The sequence below is a fragment of the Muntiacus reevesi genome, chromosome 2 (assembly GCF_963930625.1).
Source record: "Muntiacus reevesi chromosome 2, mMunRee1.1, whole genome shotgun sequence".
NCBI lineage: Eukaryota > Metazoa > Chordata > Mammalia > Artiodactyla > Cervidae > Muntiacus > Muntiacus reevesi.
In genome coordinates this window covers 206,254,711-206,280,986 of record NC_089250.1, presented here as the reverse complement: position 1 = coordinate 206,280,986, position 26,276 = coordinate 206,254,711, and the positions used below count along the sequence as shown (strand labels likewise).

General features: G+C 42.0%; 1 protein-coding gene across 3 annotated transcripts in view; it reads right to left on the bottom strand.

The window, feature by feature from the left end:
• Positions 1-750: 750 nt before the first annotated feature.
• CRCP (CGRP receptor component) overlaps positions 751-26,276 on the bottom strand; it is a 38,138-nt gene continuing 12,612 nt past the window's right edge. For all 3 annotated transcript variants that reach the window (XM_065924763.1, XM_065924765.1, XM_065924764.1), the window contains 4 exons: positions 25,672-25,770; positions 24,271-24,365; positions 13,918-13,975; positions 751-8,651 (listed from right to left, as the gene is read on the bottom strand). In XM_065924763.1, coding sequence (XP_065780835.1) covers positions 8,502-8,651; positions 13,918-13,975; positions 24,271-24,365; positions 25,672-25,770 — 402 coding nt within the window. In that variant the 3' untranslated portion in view covers positions 751-8,501. The remainder of the gene's footprint in view (positions 8,652-13,917; positions 13,976-24,270; positions 24,366-25,671; positions 25,771-26,276) is intronic.

Genomic DNA, 26,276 nt, shown 5'->3' with positions numbered 1-26,276 from the left:
CAAGATTGCTTGCATCCCTAACCCTAACTCTACTCCTCCCACTGAGAAAGTGAAAGTCACTTATTCGTGTCCGACTCTTTGTGACCCCATGGATTACACACTCCATGGAATTCTCCAGACCAGAATACTGGAGTGGGTAGCCTTTCCCTTCTCCAGGGGATCTTCCTAACCCAGGGATGGAACCCAGGTCTCCCTCATTGCAGGCAGATTCTTCACCAGCTGAGCTATCAGGGAAGACTACCACTGAGGGGAGGAATCTAATTCCTCTTCCCTGGAATCTGATCTGGCCTTGGATATTTGTTCAGCCAAAAGAATGCAGCAGCAATGACCTTCTCAAACTCTGAGTGTAGTTCATAAGAGGCCTTGCAGCTTCCATCTAGGCCACCCTCTTGGAATGTTTGCTCTATGGCATTTGCTATGTGAGAAATCTGACTGCCCCGGGACAGCCATGCTGTCTGCAACCCAAACATTCTGAAGACCCTGGAGGATGAGAAGTATGTCGAAGTGCTCATTACAGGCGTGAAGAAGCTGTCCTGGAAAGAAATCTTTCAGTTGTAGCTGCTTCCAGCGCAGATCAGAACCACCCAACCAAACCCTCTCCTGACTCACAAAATTATGATCAAAATAAAATGGCTATTTAAGCCACCAAGTTTTGAGGTACTTTGTTACATAACAATACATTAACAGAAAAGATTTTTCTTCTCAAAACTTGTGTTTGGAATTGTGTTAAACAGAGAGACAGTGGCATACTTTGCTCTTAGGGTGTCTTGAAGTAGTTCTCTGATAAACAGGGTACTTTATTTCAGGCCTCCACCCTCACAGGTGTCAGAGTAGGGCAAGTTCTAGGACGGGACACACGAATCAAGAGCCATCATGCTGAGAGGATCCAAAGGCTAACACTAAGGACCACAGCAGAGCCAAGAAGAGCTTGGAGTACAAAGTCAGAAATGAAGCAAGACAGATAAACTCAGACAGCTAACATTTGCTGGACACTGACCATGTCAGGAATGCATTAGCACTCTGTGAACATGATTTCATTTGATAGCCCCCCCAACTACTATCCCAGGTTACTCTGATTACTCACATTTCATAAATGAAGAAATCAAGGCACAAGGAAGTTAAGTAATTTCACAAAGTCCTACATCAGGTAAATGGCAGAGCCTGGATTCATCTGGCCCAAAGCTGGTACTCCTGCTAGCCACTCACCAGTATGGCTCTCAAGAGTCAGGGCCAGGTCACTCAAAGGAGGGCAAAAACCAGTTCTTGAAGAATGCAGTTTTCATCCGAGAGAGGGTTGGCAATCTTCCAGACGAGGAGCTAGGCGAGGTGACCCCAGCTGACAGGACAAAGGGTGAACCCCCGGTGATGGAGGTGAGTATGGGCCTTTTGGAGACGCCCAGTTGCAGCTGGAGAGGTGAGTGTCCATCGTGAAGCCTGAGCCAGTAGGGCACCCAGGACTGAGGCACACACCTGCCTCATGCATCCCCGCGATCATCCACCAGGCTTAGGCCGCTATCAGCCCTGGACAGTCAGCCTCCCACAGTGGAGAGCTGCAGACACAGGTTCAGCACCTCCTCTGCCAGCCTCATGTGACCCTAACCCAGTAGAGCTTGTTCGTGGCTCCATTTCTGACCGAAAACCCTCCTGTGGCCTCGCCCGCTTCTGGTGACTTCTCCCTCCTCCCGGCACTCAAACCATGGCTTCCCTCCAGGTTTTCTGGCTAAGCACGCCGTGCCCTGGCCCTGACTCCATGGTCTTCCTATGATTCAGGGCTCTGGCTCCCTGCCCAGGACCCCACCCTCCCTATGTTCTGCTCCTCCCAGCTAAGGCCCAGAGGAGAAAAGAATGGGAATGTTTACCTCAGAACTGCTAGCTTACGAAGACCCTGCACCCTTACCACTGAACCAACAACTTGGGCCTTCTGGTTCAGTGAACCCAGCTACTGACCCAACCACACCTGCAGAACACTGTGGATACACAGTGACCCATGAAGCTGCAAGCAGGGGATCAGCCTGAGTAGCTGGTACTCCATCAGGGAACTGGCTCCTCACTGCAGAACACACCCAGCAGGTCACAGCCCACAGCCCTGAAGTCTGCCTGTCCTATCCCATCTCGAGGTTGCGGGTGTTCAAGCAAACAGGCTTGCTCAGAAACAGGCTTGCTCAGCAGACCTGATGCTTAAGAGTCCCAAGTCTTTAGCTAACACTTGCTGCCCAAGCTCCAGCACATGAGCTTTAAGTTCAGTCCAGAGTCTACGCCTATTTCTACTTACTAGGAGCCCTTCCAGCGTTGTTTGACCTCTTCAGCTTCAGTCCCCTCATTTGTGACATAGGGAATAACCCATGGTACACACCTAGGACAGTATCAGGAACACAACTGATGAACAAAAACAGGAGCCATTGATTCAAGAAAGAATCATCAACAGATGCTTAAGTTAATGAGTGAAAGTTTGATGACGAACAAAATAGCTATATAATCTTAAAGATGTTGTTGTTATTTCGTCAACTAAACCATGTCTAAATCTTTTACGACCCTGTGGACTGTAGCCCACCAGGCTCCTCTGTCCAAGGAATTCTCCAGGCAAGAATACTGGAGTGGGTTGCCATTTCCTTCTCCAGGGGATCTTTCTGATTCAGGGATCAAACTCACATCTCCTGCATTGGCAGACAGATTCTTTACCACTGAGCCACTTAAGCCCAACTTTAAAGTATCTCTACACAAATTACTTATTAAAGGGAAAATAATCAAAGGACACTATCAAGAGTGAAAAAACCCACAAATGAGAGTAAATATTCGCAAAGCATACATATGACAAGGAGTTAATATTCAGAATAAAGAACTATACTTCTACAACTCAACAACAACAAATGCAATTCAAAGGACTCAAATAGACATATCAGTTCAATAAGTCCATGAGAAGATACTCAACATTACTAATCATTGGGGAAATGCAAATCAAAACTATAATGGGATACCACTTAAAACCCATTAGGGGAGCTATCATTAAAACAAAAGCAAAACAGAAAACTACGTATGTTGGCCAAGGATGTGGAGAAACTGGAATCCAAGTGCATAGCTGGTGGGAATATAAAATGGTGCTGCCACTGTGGAAAGACAGAAAAGTCATTGTGACAGTTCTTCATAAAGTTAAAAATTGAACTGCCACATAAATCCAGCAAATCTACTCCTACATTTATACCCAAAAGAATTGAAAGCAGAGATTCAGATACTTGTACACCAATGTTCAGAGGCAGAAACAACTGAAGTGTCCATCAATAAATAAAATGGATCAACAAAATATGACATACATCCAATGGAATCTTATTACCTGCTACAACATGAATGTAGTGAACACTATGCTTGGTGGAATAAGGCAGACACTGAAAGACAAATATTTTATGATTCCACTTGCACTAAGTACTCAGAATAGGCAATTTCATAGAGACAGAAAGTAGAACAGAGGTCACCAGGGGCTGCAGAAAGAGGGGTAGTGCGGCGTATTGTTTAATGGTGAGTTTTAGTCTGAGGTAATAAAAAAATGTTCTCAAACTAAATGGTGGTGATGGCTGCACAACTGAATATACTGGGTTGTTAAATTTAAACTAATAAACTTTCTATGTATATTTTACCATCATTTTTTAAACATAAAGGGTGCTCAGGTCTGAAGCAGTATGAAGTCCCATTGAACTCTCTAAACTGACTGGTGAGGGCTTGCCTGACAGTGCCCCACACTGAGAAGACACATGTGGGATAAAGTTAAAATTGAGCAGAACAGGAACAACAGACAAAGAAAGAAGAGGTCTAAATCAGGGTCTTAAAGGGCTCGGCAGTAACATTTGGGGCTTGTAGGCTATGGAGTCCACGGTGCAATTTCTCAATTTTGCAGGTTTGGCCTGAGAATACCCATAAACATACATAGATGAACGAGCAGGGCTGTGTTCTAATCAAACCTTGTTTATGAAAACAGGAGGCTTCTGCCAATCCTTGGTCTACATAAAAGTGCGGGAGGGGAAGAGGGTCGGCAAGGCATCATGTTTTTGAATATTATATGAACACAACAAAGAGGGAGCCCTGTGAGGTTAGGAAAACCATCCTGAACCACACAACTCCTTCTAAAAGTTCCGGGAAACTAATTTCATATAAAAATAAACAGCAGAAAATTACTAAGGTCAAATCTCATTCAAAGTTATTATTTTAAAAAAAAGAAAAAAAAAAGAGAAGTATAACATTTCTGTAAGGTGAGACCACACCAGAAATATATGTATATAAAATAGCTCTAATTACAATCAACTATTTTAAAACCAGTGCTCGCTTGGGCAGCACATATACTAAAGTATTTTAAAACCAGCTAAACATTAATAAGAATACATGACATGAAAGAACCACAGTAAATGAAATTAGAAAAACTCATAAGAGTTAAACTTTACTCAAAGAAACACTTAGAAGTAAAAGGGGAAAAGATTAAGACTAAATTAGAAGAAACACAAGACCAAATAAATGCAATTTTAAAACGCCTTTAGCAAAACAGGAGGAAAATTTTTTAAGAAATCACAGAAGACAGTAAAATGACTTGAATGAAAATGAAAATATGGCAGATTAGCAAAGAAGAATTGATACAGAATATAGAAGCTTCTGAAGCAGAGAACTGAAGCAAGTAAACAAAATACAAAAAATCAAGAAAATATATATTAAAAAATCAAGGTATACATATCCTGGTATAAAATCAAGAAAATCTGTAAAAACTTCCAGGAATGTTCTCAAATTGAGGAAAAAATATCTAAAACTATATATACACCATGTATCCATGTATCTAAGAATACTTAAACAACCAATACCAAGACACATTCTAGTAAATTTACCAGACTTTCAGGAGAGAAAAAATCCTTTATGCATATAGGGGGCGGAAAAAAAGGCAAGTGGCTTATATGAGAAACAAAAGGAGGATATTGTCAGGTTTTTTAACACCAATGCTTGATGCCAGAAGAAAATAATAGAGTAATTGAGTATCTTAAATCCAAGGGAAATAAAATGTGACTCAAAAGACTTTGTATCCAGCAAAACTGACGTTCATATATAAAAAGCACATGCTGTTATCAACATGCAAGAGCTCAGGGAGGGCCTTCTGGAAAATGGCAGATATGAGCCCAAATCTTGAGTTAGAATCTGGGTACCGGAAGAAGCGGTACAGTAAAAGCAGATGGCATAATAAAAACAAAAGCATAGAGATGGGGAAACAAAGAATATTTTCAAGGATTGTTCTTTCTTTCACTAACTTACTCATCCTTTAAGTCTAAACATTACTTTCTCAGAGAACCTTTCCTGACCCTACCCGACTAGGTCAGGTTCTCTGTAACATGCTCTCTTAGCTCATTCTCGTTTCTAATTTGAACCACTGTTACAACAAAATAATGAATTGTGAAACTGGGCATTTACCATCTCCTCCCCTAGAACATGAAGCTTTCTGAAGGCAGGGACTCAGGATGACAGAGTCACATCATAACCCCGCTGCCCAGCCCAAAGCCTTCCATCACAGCCACTCAACGTGCTGAGTTAACGAATGGGTGGATCCACTCAGCTGGAACGGAGGGTTGTACACAAGACCACAAAAATTGGAAGTTTTACTGGGAACAAGTTGTGAATGACCTAGAAAGCTAGGGTTAAACACTTGGATTTTTCTTCTTGCTTTTTAAATTTAAAAACAGTGACGATTTAGCAAAGGATATACTGGGGGATTAATTCTCTCATCCCTCACTAGGGTAGAAACCTTGACAAGCTGGTGTGCTCACACAGTGACTGACTGGGAGAACAACACCCATGATTTTATAAACAAGCCCTGAATGAATGGCAAGTTCTCTGAGGTGGGAGTGGGTACCATTTAAGCAAAAAGAGGCAAGGCAATTATTGGGTTGGCCAAAAAGTTTGTTCCATAATGTCTTATGGAAAAACCTGAATGAACTTTTTGGCCAAGCCACTATTTGGCTAAACCTCTAGCAGTGAGTCAGCTTCATCTCTCAAGGGCTCAGTAGTCCTTTCTTAAAAGATCAACTTCCCTCAGTGCTGCGTCTCCCAGAGTGACTACATTGGGTATCAGTCTCTACGTCTGGGGACATAATTATGGACTATACCTTTAATAACTTTCAGAGGGCAAGGACAACAGGCAAATAAGCACAATTTTTTTTTCTTTTTAAAGAATAAAACAGCCACCCAATCAAAAACTGAAGCCGTATGGAAGGATATAAAGTGAAAAGCAAGTCGCACAGACTCCCAGCTCTCCTTCCCAGATGATCCTGGTTAAGTTCCTTGTGTAAATTTTTATTTCTAAAATGTGGATTATTAATGCAACAGAAATATTACACAGTCCATATTTCTTATGAAGGTTCAATCTTCTAGATCCTGATTGACTTAATCAGAGGTAAAATTCAGGTCCCAAATAAAGAAACTGAAAATTTTACTGAAATTCAACACAAAATTTAGATCTAAATAGATTCAACTTAAGGGAAAAAACCAAACTTAATAAGTATATATTAGTTTTTAAGTCAGATTTCATTTTATCTCTTACTACCCATGGTAAAATAAACTCTTCTTAGATTTTTTAAAATAGTGTAAGTTGGTAGTCACCTGGAAACCGTTTACTAACTAATTAAACCCTAAATCCATGAAGAAAAAGTACCAAATGCACTCAAGGTCAAAATGAAACAAGGACATAAACACCTGTATGCCTTGACAAAACAACAGCTCCTGGTAAAATTCCTGATATTTAAGAGAGATTTAAAATAAATGTTCTGTTAATTTCAATGTTGCCTGTAAGTAGATCTCAACTGATCCTTAGATGATAAGGTTAAGGTAAACATAACTGCCTACTGTGGGGGCTGAAATAACCTGGGAATTGTAAGAGGTGGGAAGTAATCCAATTAACAGAAGCATTGAAAATATGTGATCTTACAACAAAATGAGTACAAATTTGAAAAATGTCTATGGGCATTTTCTTCTCCAAATAGAGAGCAGAGTGAATACGGGGAATTAATTTTTAACAATACTTCTAGGATCTAAGGCAACCATATGTCTGGGGCTACTAAACTCTCCAAAGCTTGAATATTAACAAATTCCTTGCATGGTAATTATTCTAATATTTTCAATTAAAAAACTAACACAACAGTCAACAAATTCAAATTCTTATTAATCAGCCTCTAGTTCTTCATACTTCAGCCACAAAAAGAGCTACGAAATTGTGCCCTCTTTATTTAGGGTTTCTTTTTTTTGGGGGGTGGGTGCCACAACTTGCAGCACATGGGATCTTAGTCCTTACTACAGATGAAACCCACACCCCCTGCAATGAAAGCACTGAATCTTAACCCCTGGACCGCCAGAGAACTGCCCTTTTTAAAAGATGCAAACCATTTGCCCCCCCTGTGCAAATGAAGCTCACCTGGTTGCAACAGGCTGCACCTGTCACAAGGCAGAAAACTGAAGGTGTTCAGAAAGGCAGGTGACACGGCCATTCAGTCTGCCGCTGCTGCTAAGGCGTTTCAGTTGTGTCTGACTCTATGCGACCCCATAGACAGCAGCCCAGCAGGCTCCTCTGTCCCTGGGATTCTCCAGGCAAGAATACTGGAGTGCTTCTTTCCAACTGCAGTGAGCTGGTGTCCTAACATTGAAGACTAACTAGTGAAACCGCTAAACAAAGTCCATGCCAGTAGAGGAGAGGGGCCTTTAGACCTGATGAAGAGTCGTCCAGGACGTTCTTTTATTTAGTTATTTTTAAAATATTTATTTGGACACGGGATCGTCGATCTTCACTGTAGCATGCAGGAATCTTTTTTTTTTTTTTCTGAGTTGCAGCATGTGGGATCTAGTTCCCTGACCAGGGATGGAACCTGGGTCCCATACATTGGGAGTGTGGAATCTTAAGCCACTGGACCACCAAGTTCCTAGGCCAATCTTTTTCTATGTCTATTGTTATTAAGGAAAAGATTCCTCTAAGGTGAGCCAAGCTCAGTGGCTCATTATAACTTAGAGCAACTATTTGCTGCTTCACGAGTTGTCAGCCATGTAACAGGATTCTCCTAAGTCAGCTCTCATTCCAGCAGTGCTCTGCATCCCTGCTTGGGAAGCTCTGAGGGAAGCAGATGAAATTAATTAGGATACAGCCCATTAAAGCCAAGGCAAGTATTTTACCAGCTGTGTACAGAGACCTTCCCACAACCATGGCAAAGGCCACAGAAGAAATATTTTTACCACTGAGAGTTCCACAGTCATTGTCCTTTTTGACTCACTCCTCCTCTCTTCAGCTCTCTGCCCTGACCATCTCAGTCAGTCCACCATGTTTGTTCTCCCAGAGGCACAAGGATTTCTTTTAAGATTATTTTTGTGGTTTACCCAACTAACCGGGAAATGAGGCCTGTTGGGACAGAAGGTAAAATCAAATAAACAATCCTCTGAATGTCTGGGAAATGGCTGCTGGGCCTTCAACTTCAGGAGACACTCGGGCCAGCTGTGCTCTTCTACGCAGGGTCCTCCTCATCCATCGCCACGTCGTCACTGGTATTCTGCTGCTGCTCGGCCTCTGGCCCCGCGGGGAGGATGCTTGTGACGGTGTGGAGCAGAGCTTCGATCTGCTCCTCTGTCAGCCGTTCCTCACTCTCCTCCACCATCTGCAGAAGGAAAGAAAACCCTCCAGGACTTACAAAGAGCCTCACAGACTGGGCCCACCCCCACCTTCCCCTCCCATGTTGTTCCTAGTCTCGGCCCAGCCCCTCAGCACAGCGCTCAGGGGCTGGCTCCTGAGCCGCCCCGGGTCTCCAGGCCCTTTCCGCCTTAACTCCCCAGGAGGGAGAAGCCTGCTCAAATGCCAGGGTAAGCCGATGTGGCTGCTCCACACGAGTCAGTGAAAAAAGCAAGTTGCAGGTTAGCATCTTTTCTTAAAGAGAAAGCAAACCCTAACAGTTCTCTACCCATCCACATACACACAAAATACGCTACATATACAAAGAAAACTCACCTGAGTAAAATGGCATTTTATATACACTTTGGGGTATCACAACCAGCACATCTGTTAACTTATGTACTGTATCAGCAGCTCAGTTGATGACTGCCTGCTCTGTGCCAAACGGTTTGTTTACTTTTTCTAATCCTTACTACTATCCCACTGACAACAGCTCCTGGGCCTGGCACTGCGTCTTGCACTTCACACCCATTTTCTCTTTTAAACCTCATGACAAGCTCAGCAAAGGGCAGATCTAGAATCGCAAGCCAGATCTGTCCATCTCTGACTCCTACAATCTAACACGTACCCTGGGCCATGGTCATCTCCTGGGGATGCAGAACAGGAGCCTGAGGAGTGACAGCTGGGAAACAATCTCTCACTGCCCCATCAAAGATCCACTTATAGCCCAGTTTCTGACATGGTCCTGGACATCTGAATGCACAGATGAGATCCGCACTTTCAAGCCTAACTCTAATCCTCCATGTTAATAAACACAAACACAATGTCATCAACCATCTTGTAAAAGCATCATGCAAGCAGTCCAGTTACTTAACCGTGCTCACTTGCAGGCATTAGCCATCTGTCAAAACAGCTTTCTCAGCTAAAGGTGTCCAGGGTCCTGTCCTATGGCATTTCCCAGTAACAGTCTCTGAAATCTGGCAACTAAGACCAAAAGGAGTTCCAGAAAGAAATCCTGGCAGATTTAAGTACAGCATGATGACAAGCTAGGCTTACAATCCTCAAAAGGTCTTCAGTCTGACTGCCTAGCTGCACAAACAACAGTGCAGAAGCTAAAGAAGCCAGGTGACATGCCCAAGATCAAAGTTCTGGCAAACCACTACCCCCTTCATTCACCTCAGTCCAAAAATGTTTCCACAACTAGAGAGTAACACTGGGTGTTCTAGAATAAAGATTCAGAGTGAGGAAAAAAAAAAAGATCCAGAGGGAACCAATGGAGCTACTTACCATTACGCTGTGAAGTAAAACAACTACACTTTATATTCAAAGGCTCCATGTAACTTTTCTACTGAAAAAGAAAAAATCCTCAAAAGCCCACTTTTAAAATCAGCCATGTAAAATTACAGTCTGTAAAAGGAAATATTCTAACATGCACTGCCTCCGAAGAATGAAGGGGGAGGAAGGAGACATATACCTGATTTGATAATTTAATCTTGAGGGAAAAATGACCTCCATTCGGGAGAACGATGTCTCCCAGCTCATGAATAACAGCACACATAGCTGCTGATGAACTGCTTCCTGCCTCAGGTGAAGAACGTGAAAGAGACTGCTGCGAGACCAGTACAACCTCCCATCACTATCAGCGTTCCTTCTCAAATCACTGCACCAGAGCTTCTCAAGGCCGCTGAACGTAAAGCAAGGACAATCAACAGATGAGTACGAGGAGGCTCAGCACCACAAGGAAACGGATCTGATCTCACAGCAAGCCGGGCAAGGCCTCTTGAGACTTCGAATCCCAGCTCCTTCTAGAACTCCATGGCCTCCAGTAAGACATTTCTACCAACTCCTCTCTTGGAGACACTGGATGGCACACCAGAGTCCACTGGTTTGAAACGGTTTGGTTTATGAGTTCTGAGGTTTTTAGAAAACCAAACAGGGAGGATTTCCACAGGCCACCTTCCTGTATCCAGTCTCTGGGTCTGACAGATCTGGTTTCAGCTAGGTGTGTTCTTGGCAATAGGGCTGACAAGCTTTACTAACTTCTGGCCAAATTTGCCAAGAGCAAATGCTTTTATTAGCAAACAACCCTCAGGAACAATTATAGTCAGGAAATTTTCTTTCCCAGTCACAGAAGAAAATATGAGCTGTATTAAGCAAAATGAACTATAGACAAAAAAGAAACTTGCAGAAACGAAAAACTTACTAACCCCCCTTGGATCGCTAGAGTAAAAAAATAATAACACTACTCTTCAAATTTTCTCTCCAACACAGAAGTAACGGAGTTCAAATAAAGAAATGCAAAGCGGTGTCTACATTCCAAAATATCAAAGGGTTCAAGTTGTTCAGAACATAAGGGCAAATGAAACGTAAAAAAAAAAAGTATCTGAGGGGAGTCAACATAAACGATAAATTTTTTATCATACGTGAAGATTATATTAGTTACCAAGGGCTGTCAGACTGGGCTGCTGTACTCCAAAAATGTTTCTCACTCTAAGTTGCCAAGCCTAACCTCCTACTCTGCTCAAAACAACTAAAAACCTAGTAACAACAGGCACGTCTAGCTATTTGACCCAGAACAGTTCACTTTACCTCTATAAATTTCAATTTTCTCTAAAGTAAAATTAAAGTAATGCCTATAATAAGGACCAAAAAAGGACATACATTTCAGTGTTTCATAAAGCAGGAAACTATGATTCAAGCCTTTTTTTTTCCCCCAAGCCTTTTTACAATCACTAAACTACAACAGGCACTGATGGTAGCACTGATTAGGACCGTGGCCTGTGAGGTCCGGGAGTTCACAGTTCTGTCGTCAGGTCAGATGTCCCAAACAGTCCCAAATGAAGACACAAAAGGGCATGGCAGAAGTCTCAGAGCTGGTGGCCTCCCATTTCCTCACACACAGCAGGCAGGCAGCTGTGGATCTGAGGATCACAACAAACCATGGCTGAAGGATTAACCAGGATAACCGAAAAAGAGAAGCTCTTCGGCCTCCAACACCGAATCCTGACAGATGCTGGATGTTGGGATTACTTCTGGACCTAGGGAAAACACACGGCTGTAAAACTAACGTGGGGAAATTCTCAAGTTCTCTGCACCTTCCCACCTAGGGAAAACCTCATTTCTTATCCCTTTCTGGTGAGAAGAGTCATTGCTACACACCTTGGTAAATGATTTACTACCCTTTATGGCCAGATCCCTGGTTGGGAAAAATCTGGCCAAAAAATGCTGGGAAACAATATAGACAGCTTTTAACAAGGTCTATCTACCTGTGGAAAGGAGAAGAGGATGAACATAGTCTTAAGAGATGTCAGAGACCTTTTTCCTCACCAGGCAGCAGCACAGGGCTTAGAGGAAGGATAGGGCTTCTGAATCAGACAGAGCACTGGGGCACTCACTAGCTGAGACTACGGTGAGGGCATTAAAGGTGATACACACACAGTTTCTGGCACTGAGTCTGGCATAGAGCAGGCCAACTTAATAGCAGCTAATCCTACCAAGTACTAAGAGCCTTCTGCAGGCTCCAGGATGAGGTCACGCTAATCCTCCTCATCTCTTCTCTCCATCTGTCATTAAGCCATGAATAACATATGTTGCTGATTAAAGTTGGAGGAGACATGACATGTGATCTTTAACCCAAAGGGATGGGGATTATTTTCTTGCTGTTTTGTTTTTTTCTCTTTTCTAAGCTGAATTTCCAATACAGTCAAAAGCATCAGAATAATTGAGGGTATTAAAAAAAAAAAGTATCTCTATTTAGCCTGAAGACCAGTTCCCCCTAAAAGGCACCCTTTATGGAAGGAATTCTTCTAATTTAATTTTGGGTGCATTTTAAAGGGTAGAAACAAAATGTTGAGAGGACAATTAAACTTTTAGTCAAAAAGTAAATATCCCAGGACTCTCTTAAAAAGGGTTTGGTTTTGTTCTTCTTAAGCGACTCTTAAATATCAGAGGTATTTTCTGCCATTTTCTTCCACATTTTTCTAAAGGAAATTTGACAAAGAGCTAAATACTTCTAAAAGTGACTTTGAAAACTGCTTTATTTTCATTTTATTAATTCTCCAGCCAAAGTTTTTCACTCGCAATTGAAGGGCCTGCCTAATATTTAAAAGCTTAACAGTGGCCTCCGCCCGGGACACGGAAGGAAAGTGCACCCCACGGCAGGACGGCACCGCTCAGCCTGCAGCCCTGGGCCTCCGCCTCACATCCTCCTTCCATCACCTCTGCCCTCTGCCCTGGCCTGTGTGCGCGTGCTCACTCACTCAGTGGGGTCTGATTCTTTGCGATCCCATGGACTGTAGCCTGCCAGGCTCCTCTTTCCATGGGATTTTTCAGGCAAGAGTACTGGAGTGGGTTGCCATTTCCTCCTTCAGGGTATCCTCCTGACTCAGGGATCAAACCCACATCTCCTGTGTCTCCTGCACTGGCAGGCGGCTTCGTTACCACTGAGCCACCTGAGAAGCCCTACTCTGGCTTCCCCAATCCTAAAACTTAATGCTGTGCTTGTGGTTTAGACTCTCTAAAGTATTGAACGATTACATGCAAAGGGAAACTAGATGATCACATGTATGGTTTTAGAAAGCAAACTATGATTGTGGTATGGAAGACGGGTGGGCAAGGGGCAGGACTGGAGGGAGGAAAACAGTGAGAAGACGACTGTAAGAGCTGAGCAGAGAAATAAGGACAGGAATTACTGCAGTGCAGCACGGGGAGAAGAAAAAGCAAGAGGCGGGAGAAGGAAGAGAAGCTGGGACTGACCGACTAGGAGCTAAAGGGAAACAAATGACTTCCAGGCGTCTAGCTTGGGACACTGGGCCAGGAGGATGAGAGCGTGAGCCTGCGGGAAAGTGCACACATGCTCCATTCATCGAGAGAAGAAATACAGGAAGAGGAGGTCAAAAGTGTGTGTGGGGTGGGGGCGGCGAAGGGGGAGGATAAACTCCATCAGAGCCATGCTGAATCTAACCCTACAGAGAAGCAATGGCCAGAACGGTGTAGGACATGGGGGAGACAAACAGCTGCCAAGTCAGATCCCCAAATCCTACAGAAGGATGACATTTCTCCAATCCTTCCTTTTCCCTAAGTCCATAGTAACTAGGATCAAACTGTTGAGGTTTCTTCTCACTTATAATATGGATGGTCTAGCAGTCTTTTTAAGTAATGACAGTTTCTGGCTTGTCTGAGGTCAGCCTTTAGAACCCATTTTACATCTCAAACCCAGAAACTAACCCATCCAAGTTCAACCCTCCTTCACTCACCAGCTGGATCTCAACAGCAGTCACAGGCCTGTGATTCAGCAGCTGAAGCTTTTCAGCTCTGTCAAAAGAAAAGTACAGAGCCTTCAAAACTCTTATACTCCTAAGGATTCTGAGTCTTCACCAAGCAGTTTAGAGAACACTTTGTCAGATAACACATGGAAGAACAACTTGGAACATGGCCCTCAGTTTCTTCAACTGTGAAATGAAAGAGTAAGAATAGGAGAGTCCTAGATCAGTGACTCTTACTCAAGAACACAAACATGGATTAGAATCCTAAAGGGTCTGGAGGCTTGGGTTATAAGAAATGTAACAGACAGTACCGCTGCAGTTTTAATAAATTGTATTCGGGAAATCAAATTAATTCAAATTATAGTAAAGATTGACAAAATCATCTTGGTTGTTCATCACTTACAAATGGTTGAAAATTCCTTTTTGAGGTTAAGACTAAATGTTACTCAGACTTGACCAGTTATCTTAGTAAACAAAACCAAAGACTCTAAGGAGGCAGGAGGTAATACACAAATATAAGACAAAGTTTTCTGCCCTCAAAGAGCTTATAATCCAGTTGAGAAAAGAAGACAAATAAAAGCAAATTTTAACAAAAGATTCACAATGAAGACACCAGTCATCTGCCACAAGAAAAAATATAGCTCATTGCTGCAGGGGTGATTGAAATGCATGTACTCTCAAAGATGACAGAATTTGTGAGAGGTATGCTCAAGAGGGAGGGGACACATGTATACCTATGGCTGGTCCACGATGATGTACTGCAGAAACCAACACAACATTGCAATTATCTGTTAACTAAAAGTAAACAATTTTTTTTTAAAAAGCTAGGACTTGGAAAAAAGTGGCTTCAATGATTGCCACCCCTGTGCAGGTGACAATTTCTGCATTTCTCTCTCTGACCCTGGAGCTCTACAGCTTCCTCTTTTGATTTCAATTCAATAAATATATTCTGGAATAAAGTGATGCATAAGCCACAATTTCCAGAGTCAGGTGTCTGGGGAAGCAGTAGTTACCCAGTTCTCCCTAAGCCTTGGTTTCATCACCTGTCAAACAGGAATGACTACAGTACTTACCTGTCTCATGAGGAGGTTACAAGAGACAAAAATTTTACCATTTAGAGTGAGAGTGGCAACCACTTATTGCTTACCTTCCATATGGCAAGCAAATTTAACCCTCAGACCTGACGCTGAGACGGTAAAGAAATAATTTGTCCATGGCTACCCAGCTAGTAAATGGCAGAGCTGAGACTGCTATCCTAGCTTATGTCCTGAACCATCTGCTTCCAAAAGTATTCAGTGTTCATAAAGACGACTCATACAGTCATTTCCCCATAAACGGCAGCAGGATTAAGGCAATGCTGTCAAGTTCTACCCCTCACAAGCCCCCAGACATGCACTCTAGCCTTGAAGGAGGGCATGGCAGCCAACTCCAGTATTCTTGTCCGGAGAATCCCATGGACAGAGGAGCCTGGCCGGCTACAGTCCCTAGGATCGCAAGAGTTGGACATGACAATGCTCTTTCTTTCTTTTTCAGAGAGAAGGCTCGTGTACTGGGCTCTTAAGGATTTTCTAGGCAAAAAGGATGAGAGGAATGAGCAGTCAGGGCAGGAACAGCACATGTAAGCATCCAGAAGAACAAACAGTCATGGAGTTTGAGGAAATGACTGCAAGAGAGGCTGTGGGACTCAGGTGAAAGAGTCAACTGGACAAGACCACAAAGGGCCTGCGCTACCAAGACGCTACTCTAGAGACACTGGAGAGCAACCAAGAGAAGGAGGGGACTTGCTGGGTCTGGAAAGCCTGGGAAAATGGAGGCAGAGACACTGTATAAAACTCCCGGATGAGAGAAAACAGAGCTGTGTACTTAGGTGGTGGCGGCGGCAACAGCAGGAGTGGCAGTGAGAGTCTTGAGCTGCCCCTGGTCACCCTCAGGCCCAGTCACCGGTGTGGGGGGTGAGGGGAAGGGGAGAGCTAGGGTTTCCTGTCAGCTGTTTAGCCTGTCTGGAAATACTGTATTAACTGAAATCTGAATTTGAGTCTGTGGTACTTTGGGAGCCACAATGAAGAACTCACCCAACACTTTCTCTAGTCTTAGTTCTAGTTTGGTCAGAACTGGAGAAAAAGATCAGAGCCGGCTTTATTATGAAGGAGTAATGTGAAACCAGGAGAGTGGATATCACAGTCCAGAGGCCAGCTGCAGAGGAAGTGAAGCCCCACGGCAGTCACTGTGGCACCTCTACTCCCGGGGCTGGGAGAGAAGGCCGCACAGGAGAAAGGAAAAGTTCAGGACAGAGGCTACCATCAACAGTGTCAAATGCGGAAGAGAAGAAAGTAGGGTGATGGTAGAGAAGTCACTGGATTTGCCAAAAAGGAGGGCACTGGTGGCCTGGGCAGGTAGCTCAGTGGGACGATAGTTAAGGTGACAACTGTACTGTGAGCACTGGGGAGTAACCGTGGAGGAAATTCCTTTTTCTTTGTAAAGCAATTCCATCACTTTATTCAAATCTTCCATATAGTCTTTGGTCTACACTTTTAGTATAAAAACCCCACAAGATAGATGCACCACAGCACAGCTACAGACATACAACACAAACTCCTCAACAGTCAAATATAACATGTAGAGAGCACAAAATTTAGGTGAACTGAAATTATAAGATAAAGCAAAATTCAATTTTGGAAAACAAAAATTAAAAGATTAAGGATCCCAAAATATTCTTAGCCCTAATGAGCTTTCACTGGGCTCAAGTCATTTTGGAGGGAGGCGTTCACAATATGACCCCATTAACCCAGCTTAGGAATTCTTGGGAGCCATGAGTGGCCGCACCAGGCACTCTGACAATAAATGGTAACCAGTTTGTGATTTGAAAACTCTATAAAAATTTGGCTCTAAATTAATTTTGCTCTAAAGTCACCAGGCTTTTGAAAGGCATCCTCCTTATTGTCCTCATATTTCAAACTGCTTTCAGTATGGTTTATGTTGATATGCTTTGATACCAGACAAAGCTCAGTTTTTCTGGCACCAAAGCAAATCTGGGTTTGGATCATGGATACGGAGACGGTCTCTGAAGAGGGTCCAAAGGCACTCTCTACTTCTGTCTAAGGAGATCCAAAGTAGAAGTAGTGGAGTTGGTGCTCAGGGCACAGAGCGGGTCTCAGAGGATCCTTGTGAAAGACTTGGTAAAAGATGACAAAGGAGCTTCCCTGGCACTCCAGTGGTTAAAAATCTGGCCAGTCAATGAGGGTACACAGGTTCAAGCCCTGGTCTAGAAAGATTCCACACGACGCAGGGCAACTAAGCCCGTGCTCTGCGAAACGAGAAGCCCAAGCACCTAGAGAGGAGCCCCCACTCACCACAACTAGAGACAGCCCGTGTGCAGCAACGAAGAGCCAGTGCAGCCAGAAATAAATAAATTTTAAGAAAGACAAGCGGGAGAAGTGCAAGCAGAGAAGGAAATGGGTCTGACTGCTTTCTGTCCTGCACCACAGACTCAATGGAGACCGCTGGGAGGGAACACTAGACTAGGGTTAAGGGTGGGATTAGGGCAAAGGGTGGAAAGGAAAGGGCAGACAACCAATGTGTTTCATTCGTAACAAGCAATATAAATAAATATAAATCAAAGACTTAGAGGAGACTAAAGATTAACCAGAATAATCTGGCAACTTTAATTAGAAGATCGAAGTCCTCTGCAAACCTAATTTCATGTGTTATTACTAAAAGCAAAGACCAGTATGGTACAGTATTACTCCACAGGAACTAAAGGAAGATCCCAAGGGCTGCATCAGCCACATTCATTTTATTAACAGGTACCTCCTTCACATCAACCTTCAGGGAGGTACTGCCACCACAACATACACGACCCCTTATTAAGTTTGAAAAGTGACTTAATGTTCGGGCACCAGAAAAATACCCCAACAACACGTGTCTAAACCGCAACTGCAGGTTAACATGACTAAAGAAGTTATATTATAAGAAGCTAGATGTCTTTGCTGGCACAGAGGTGGCCTTGGTTCCTCACCAGATGGTGGAACCACCCTCTGAGCCACCCATGGAGAAACTTCCCTTCCGCTGAATTACAAGGACCCAGGCTCCCTTCAGGACTGCAAGCTGAGCAGCACGGGGCAGACTCTCTGGCAGTGGAGGAGGAACGCTGCCAGCAGTAGCCTCGGTATCGAATCTGGCACCTGAATGATACCCTTCTCTCACCGGCACGAAGCCATGGGGACTGTGGAACCTAAAGGGCCAACAGTCACAGACTAGGCCACAAGCAGATACCACGAGGTGCCAGGAAAAGCAGCGGACACAGCGGGGGCTGGGGCAGCCCCTGGTGCATAAAGGTCAGATGACAGACCTTGCAGCAGGCAGGTCAGGCAATCAGACCAACCAAGCAAGTTCTCTACTCTGCACCCCAGGAGCTGAGCCCAGCTGAAGTCAAGTCACAGGACCACATGAACTGCAGGCACCATTTTTGGGGATGGGGGTTCCGAACATTCCCCCGACTTCAGAGGCTCATTTTTGTCGTCTCTACTTTCTCTCCTTCATTTAATTCACTGCACTTCAGCCCCTGCCCCAAATGATCACCAAAACTGTTCTCATTTGAGGGCCCAGAGAGCTCCACACCGATCACTCTAGAGGGCTTCTCTGCCCTGCCCTGCCCTGCCCTGCCTCTGTGGCAGCCAGCACTGCTAGTCACTCCCTCCTTAAAACTACCCGCCCTTGCAGCTTCCACACACCATTCTTCCCGGATTCACCTATCTTTCTATTCCCTCATCTCTGTCCAGGTTTCCTCTTCCGGTTGCCTCTGTGGCATTCCCGTGGTACCATCTTTCATCCTTACTGAGTTCTTCATCCAAACCTCACAATCTCATCTGCTGTTACAGGTTAGAAACAAGAAATTCATGTCTTAATGCAGTGAGAGCTGATCTCCAGACCTTTGTAACCAACTGCCACCTAAACACCCCAGACATACCTCAAACTCAACCTATCCCAAAGCAATCTGACTACCTTTCCCAACAAACCAGTTCTCTCTCCATACCTCTCATCTTGGTGAAGAGCCAAATACACAGGCAGAATCATCCCCGACTCCTCCCTCTCACCCACGGCCCATATTAAGACACCAAGAATTACTGATCCTGTTCCTTTCAAGGTGTCTGTCCCCAGCCCCACCCTCACCATTTCCACAAGCCACTTCAATTCTTCTTGGCTAAAGGGCAAAGGCCTCTGTCCTCAAACGTCTGCCACTTTCAGTCTACCTTCATTCTTACAAAGTACATTTTAAAAAATAAAAATCTGGCCATCTCATTATCCTGCTTCTAATCTTCCCACTGTCTGCACAGTTTTTAAACTTTTTTAGTTCAACCTTCAGAACCCACTGAAATCTGGTGCTTGTCAGTCTCTCTAGGTTCAGATGCCTTCATGTCCCCTATGCATTCATATTCCAATTAAATGAAACTGCAAACATTACATAGGAACTACTTCCTGATTCCAGGCCCTAGCATATCATGTTCCCTCTGCTTAGAAAGCATGTGCTCACTTATATCTAGCTGACTATTACCTTAAATGAAAACCCAGGGTCACCTCCCACAGGCAAAATGATACACTCAAATTCTGACACTTCAGTGTCTCTCTGCTATGTCCCAACTGCCACAGCACTTACACTGTAGCTATTCAACTTTGAATAGCTAACGACTAAGATAAACCTGCCATGAAATAAATACGAGTTGAAAAACAAAGAGCTAGAGTAGCACTGACTTGCAGATGTTCCAGAGAGGAACTGTTGGGACAGTGGGGAGACAAGGGGAGAGATTCCAGGCTCTCTAAGCAGATAGAATAACCACATTCCAGATGTTAGTGTAACCTGCACCCATCTATCTACTTTGAGCTTTGCTGCCTCCAGATTACTCTTGGACTTTGACACCCAGAGTCAAATAAAACATGGTTTCTATCAAACCCTCAAGAACTTTAGCAGTGGAGGTTTTTAAGCAAATTAATGAAGCTCCAGTTTGTATTACTAGAACAGGGTCACTGAGGGGCTATTATTTTGAATCTCCTCTTCCTGAGAAAAGGATAAGAGAAATACTCTAGCAGAGGATATTCAGAAAAAAGAATTAAAGAGCATTTCAGCAGTTTCTGTTACACACGTGATTTCTGTCTTAAAATGCACTGGCTAGCACAAGTGATCCAGGTCTTGATAGTACGTGGCAAGCAGCCCCCTGAGTCATAAGGCACTGAGGCCAGATGAATTCCAATGGGCTGCAAATAGTTTGCCTGCTTCCAGAGGAGCCAGACCCAGCTACAGTGAAAGGAGCCTGCAGCCCCCTCTACTGGTTGTTTTCAGAACAACACTGCCTGGAGCTTTTGCAAGGGTATCTGTTAGAACCCGGGCATGTTCATGTGTCTCAGGAAACAACCTTAAATGAAAAGCAGGCACTAAAGGGTCAAGAAGGAGTTTACAAATCTGGTGTTCATTCCCCCCTCCACCTTTTTTCTTTTCTTTTCCCCTAAAGCTCATATGTAGGGAAAATCAGAGAGAGGCTGTGCATGCCTAGGGAAAGAGGCACACTCAGAAAAGACCTGAGAAGACCTTGAGTTTTACCTCAAGCTGATTCTCAGCACAGAAACAGCCCACTACAATACAAAAACAGTAAACACTAAACAAAAGTCAGAAAGTCTAGGGAAAGGAAGAAAATCTGACTTTGAGCTATGATTTTATTAGATCAAATATCCAGTTTTCAACAAAGAACTCACAAGGTAAACAAAGAAACAGCTAAGTATAGCCCATGCAAATACATAAACAAATTAAAAGAAAATGTCTCTGAAAAAAACCCCAAAGTCTACTAGACAAAGGCTTTAAAACAACCTTCTCAAAAATAAATAAAACATTAAAGATGCTCCAAGAATTAAAAGATGTGGAGAAAGTCAAGAAAACAATGCATGAACAAAATGGAAATATCAATAAAGAGACAGAAAGAAACAAAAAGAAATTCTGGAGCGGCAAAGCACAATGACTAACATGAAAATGACTAGAGGGATTGAAACACAGATCTGAACAGGCCAAACAAAAAATCAGTAAACTTGAACAGAATAAAGGATTAAAGAGAAGTGAATAAAGCCTAAGGGGTTGGTGGAACACCATGAAATGAACCAACATACACATTTTGGAAGTCCCAAAAGGGACTACGTGACCATCAAGAGACGAATGGTTAACGAAGATATGGTGTGTGTACACACACACACACACACACACACACACACACACGCACACTATGGAATATTACTCAGCCATAAAAAGAATGAAATAATACCATTCGCAACAACATGGATGGACCTAGAGATTATCACACTAAGTGAAGTAAGTCAAAGACAAATATATTATATCACATGTTATATCACACATTATATCACATGTGGAATCTTAAAACCAAAAAAAAAGGTCCCAAATAAACTTATTTACAAAACAGAAAAAGACTCACAGACACAGAAGACAAACTTATGATCACCAAAGGAAGGGAGGGGTAAATTAGGAATTTGGGGTTGAGAGATACACATTCACTATATACAAAACAAACAAACAAACAAGGACCTCTTATACAGCACAGGGATCTATATTCAATATCTTGCAATAACCTATAATGAAAAGAATCTAAAAAGAACATTTAGATAGATAGATAGATGGATAACTGAGTCAATATGTTGTACATCTGAAAGTAACCCAACACTGTACATCAACCACACCTCAGTTTAAAACTTACTTTGTCTTTAAAAAACAACAATAAAAACAAAGCCTTAGGAATATGCAGAAAAATGATCGGAGTTCTAATAGCTGCGTCTTTGGAGTTCTGGAATGAAAGGAGGAAGAGACTGGGGCAGAAAAAAACGTTTAAAGAAATAATGGCCCAAAACTTCACAAACTGGGGTGGGAAATAAAAATTTACATAACCAAGAAGTTCAGCAAAGATAAACTTGAAAAAAAAAATCATAATCAAATCATTCAAAGACCAAATATAAAGAAAAGTATTGAAAGCAGTCACAGGACTTCTTTTTAAAACTAACATCTTTCAAGAGCTGAAAGAAAAGATCATTCAATGCCATGAAACTATCCTTCCAAAATGAAAGAATATATATAACATTCCCATTTGAAACAAAACTAAGAAAATTGTAGCCAGCAGGCCTGTTCTAAGACAGGTGCAAGTAGAAGCCCTTTAGGCTGAAGTAAATGCTAAAAAGTAAACATGAACAGGAATGAATGATGAGCAAAAGAAACAGTAAAATTCTAGGTAAACATAAAAGACTATTTTTGTCCTCTTAAGGTTCTTTAAAATATGTATTGGGTTGGCCAAAAAGTTTGCTCTGGGTCTCCCATAACATCTTACAAAAAACTAACTTTTTGGCCTACCCAATAGTGTTGGTGAGGATGTGAAGAAACAAGAACCCTGTGCATTGCCGGCGGGAATGTAAAATGGAGCAGCCACTATGGAAAACAGTATGGTAGTTTCTCAAAAAATGAAAAATAGAATTAACCTAAGATCTAGCAATTTGGCTTCTGGGTATATACTCCAAAGAGATGAATGCTGAATCTCCAAGAGGTATTTGTACACTTGGGTTCACAGCAGTACCATTATGCCTAACAGCCAAAAGGCAGACACCACCCAAATATATACACTAATGGATAAATGAATAAACAAAATGTCATACATACATAAGATGGAAAAGTATGCAGCCTTCAAAAGGAAGGAAAACCTGACACACACTACAACATTAATGAACCCTGAAGACGTTATAAATGAAATCAGCCAGTCACAAAAGAACAAATACTGTATAATTCTCCTATGAAGTACTTAAAGTAGCCAGAGATACAAAGCAGATTGGTGGTTACCAGAGGGAGAAGGGAGGATGGCGAGTCACTGTTTAATGGGTATACAGTTTTAGTTCTGCATGATGAAAAACCATCCTTTGAATGGATGGCAGAGATGGTTGTACTCTGCCATGGATGATTCTAATGCCACTAAACTGCACACTTATAAATGGTTTAAAATAGGGCTTCCCTGGTGGTCCAGTGGTTAAGAATCCACCTGCCAATGCAGAGGACATGGGTTTGATCCATGAAGCAGAAAGATCCCACATGTCTCAGGGCAACTAAGCACATGTGCCACAGTTACTGAGCCCACGCACCTAGAGCAACCAGAGAAGCCACCGCAGTGAGAAGCCCACACACCACAACCAGAAAGGAGGCCCTGCGCAGAGCAACTCGAAAAACGCCTGCGCACAGCCACAAAGACCCAGCACAGCCAAAAACAAACAGACAAATGTTTTTCAAAAATGGTTAGAATGAAAATACCACAATATTAAAAATATTCAGATTTTGTAAAAAGACATACACTGTATGATTCCATTTATATGAGGTATTAAGAGTAGTCAAATTCATACAAACAGAATGGCGGTGTCAGGGGCTAGGTTAAGTAGGAAACGGGGAGTTGTTTAATTGGTATAGTTTGTTTTACAAGATTAAAAAGTTCTGGATGTTGACTGCACAACAGTGTGAATACTATACTTAATATAAATGAACTTTAGACTTAAAAGTGGTTGAAATGGTACATTTTATGCTATGTTTATCACAAAAGTAAAACTATAAACATACATAAACACATACAGGCACACATTTGAAAAACATTTGTCTTCATAGAGAAGAGAAGCAAGGGAGAAGGGCACTAATTTACTGACAATGCATCAGCTGTGTGCCTGAAACAATACCAAATGTTTCCTCCAAAAGAAAATTTCTGATTATTCTGAATGAATGATAAATGTCTTTTATCATAGCTGTGTTATTAATTCTAAAAGACTAGGGCTAGTTATTTCTCATGGAAACTCTTGCTCTAATTCTTAAAGATGTTTTTAATTTCTACAAACATAACTTATTCAGGAAAGTCATCAAGAAAGTAACTGGACACAAGAAGAGCAGACAGAATATTATCAAGTCATTTTTGCCCCACAAACACAAATGTCCAAGGACTTAATTCACCAACTTGATTAAAACCTCATAATTGGTAAATCCCATTTTTCAACGAATTTAGTCTGAATGTTGAGAAGAGGTTAAGGGACAGATTTGGAGGAGATTTTTTGAGATTAAAAAGCCCACTGTGTTCTACTTCTGGCTCTAAAAGGACCCCAGGGTGTAAGTCTCAGTTGTCTTATATACAATCCTAGGATCCTACTGTAAAAGAGCACTGTGTATTGATTATAATTCAAAACCCAACTAAATATAAATACACAGTTGCAAAGGATGACTTTTGCAAGCTATCATTTTCATTATATGTCAGTCTTTTCCCACTTAAGATTATTTTTACTTACTTGGTCAACTTGTGGCTTTTCATTGCTGTCAGAAATTCTCTCACAATCTCAGGACTCTGGTGCCTGCATGGTGTTTTTGATATGTATTTTAATGTCTATGGAAAAAAAGGAAAAAGTAAGCATAAGACAGATAGCTCTGAATGAACCATAGATGAACTAAATAAAGTAAAAGAACATGATTGATAAATGAACTGTGGGATTCTAAACACACAATTAAATGAACAAAATCAGATGGGAAGGAATGGTGACAAAAGTGTTAAATACCTTATTTTCCTTAAAAGAGATTATGACGACTTAAGGCAAGTTTTTTAATGTCTTTGAAAAGATAAATAAAAAGATAGCTAAATCCAAATCTTTATAAAACAAAATGAAAACTGAAAGCAAATAAATAACAAGAAAAAAATATATTAAAATGACAGATACAAAATTAAACATATAACTGCTTAAATGCTCTTTTTTAAGAACAAAGCATAAGAATGGGAGAGAATGCAACAAACTAACAATTAGATATTAAGATTATAAATTACTTTTGATATTTTCTTTATACATTTTGGTACTTTCTAAGTTTTCTACCATAAAAAAGTATCACTTCCGCTGTAATAAAGAATTTGTCTCTGCCAAAACAGATGATCTGGACTTTGCCCTCTGCTTCCAGGAGGTAGTCTTCATATGCTTGGAACATTATACCTAGGAGTATCTCTGTCTGGGAGCCTGACGTCCTACTGCACAGTCTTAATAATAAGACAGAGAGTAGGGGCTTTGGGTCATGCAGTATCAGCCAACCTGGAGGCTGACATGAACTACACAGGCAATCAATCATTCACTCATGCCTAGGTAATGGAGTCCCAGTAAAAACTGGACACCAAAACTTGGTGGAGCTTCCTTGGTTGAAATGTTCTGAGTGTATTAACACACACCGACTTCGAGAGAGGCATGTTCTAACTCCACATTAGAGAACAATGAAAGCTCTGCCTATGATATTTCTCCTGGCACCTGCCCCAACTGCTTTGTCCTTAGGCCAATTTTAATCTGTATCTTTTCCTTGTGATAACCTATAACTGTGAATATAATAGCTTTTAGCAAGTTCTATGAGTACTTTCAGTGAATTATTGAACCTGAGGGTTCTCTTGGGGCGCTCTGACTTGCAATTGGTATTAGAAGTGAGGGCAGGTTTTTGATTATTCCCACCTCTAAACTTTGCAGTAGGCCAACACTTGCCCAACAACTTGGCCAACAATTGCCAAACTCTTTCCACTTCTATAAACAGAATAAAAACTGAGTTACAATAAAACTACTCAAATCAGAAAATGGATAGTCATGATTCGGTGGCTAGTCAGCAGCAAGATAAACCAACCCCCTTCAATAGTAGTTTGGACAGACCCTCTGGAAACATAGACTTACTTCATATGTGATAGTATTCAAGTTCTGTTGCCCAGAACTGTGTTTATTCTTTCCACTTTCTTTACGCTGCTCTTTCAAATCAGTTAGTAACTGGAACACCTAGGAAGAGAAATACAAAAAATTTTCATAAATAAATTTGAGAAATGTATCTATTCCAAGGTCAATGATCTTGAAGGATAAATAGAACATCTCCTTCTCATAAACTCTCCCCCAAACTCTTGTATTAGAGCAAATGAATCCGAAAAGCATTTGACTTTTTAAAGATGTTCCTTTATCTAAGTCAAACAGTATAAATTCATCTGTTTACATAAACTATTTCAAGTGTTTCCTATCAATATAAACCATAAAACTCTAAACAAGGCAGGCAGAGCGAGAACATACCTCAACACAGTAAAGGCTGTACATGACTAGCCCAGAGCTAACATTGTACACAACAGTGCAAAGCTAAAAGCCTAAGATCAGGAATAAGACAAGGATGCCCACTCTTGCCCCTTTTATTCAACTTAGTACTGGAAGACCTAGACAGGGCAATCAGTCAAGATAAGAAATAAAAGGCATCCAAAGGGATGTAAAGAGGAAATAAAACTGTCATTATTTGTACATTA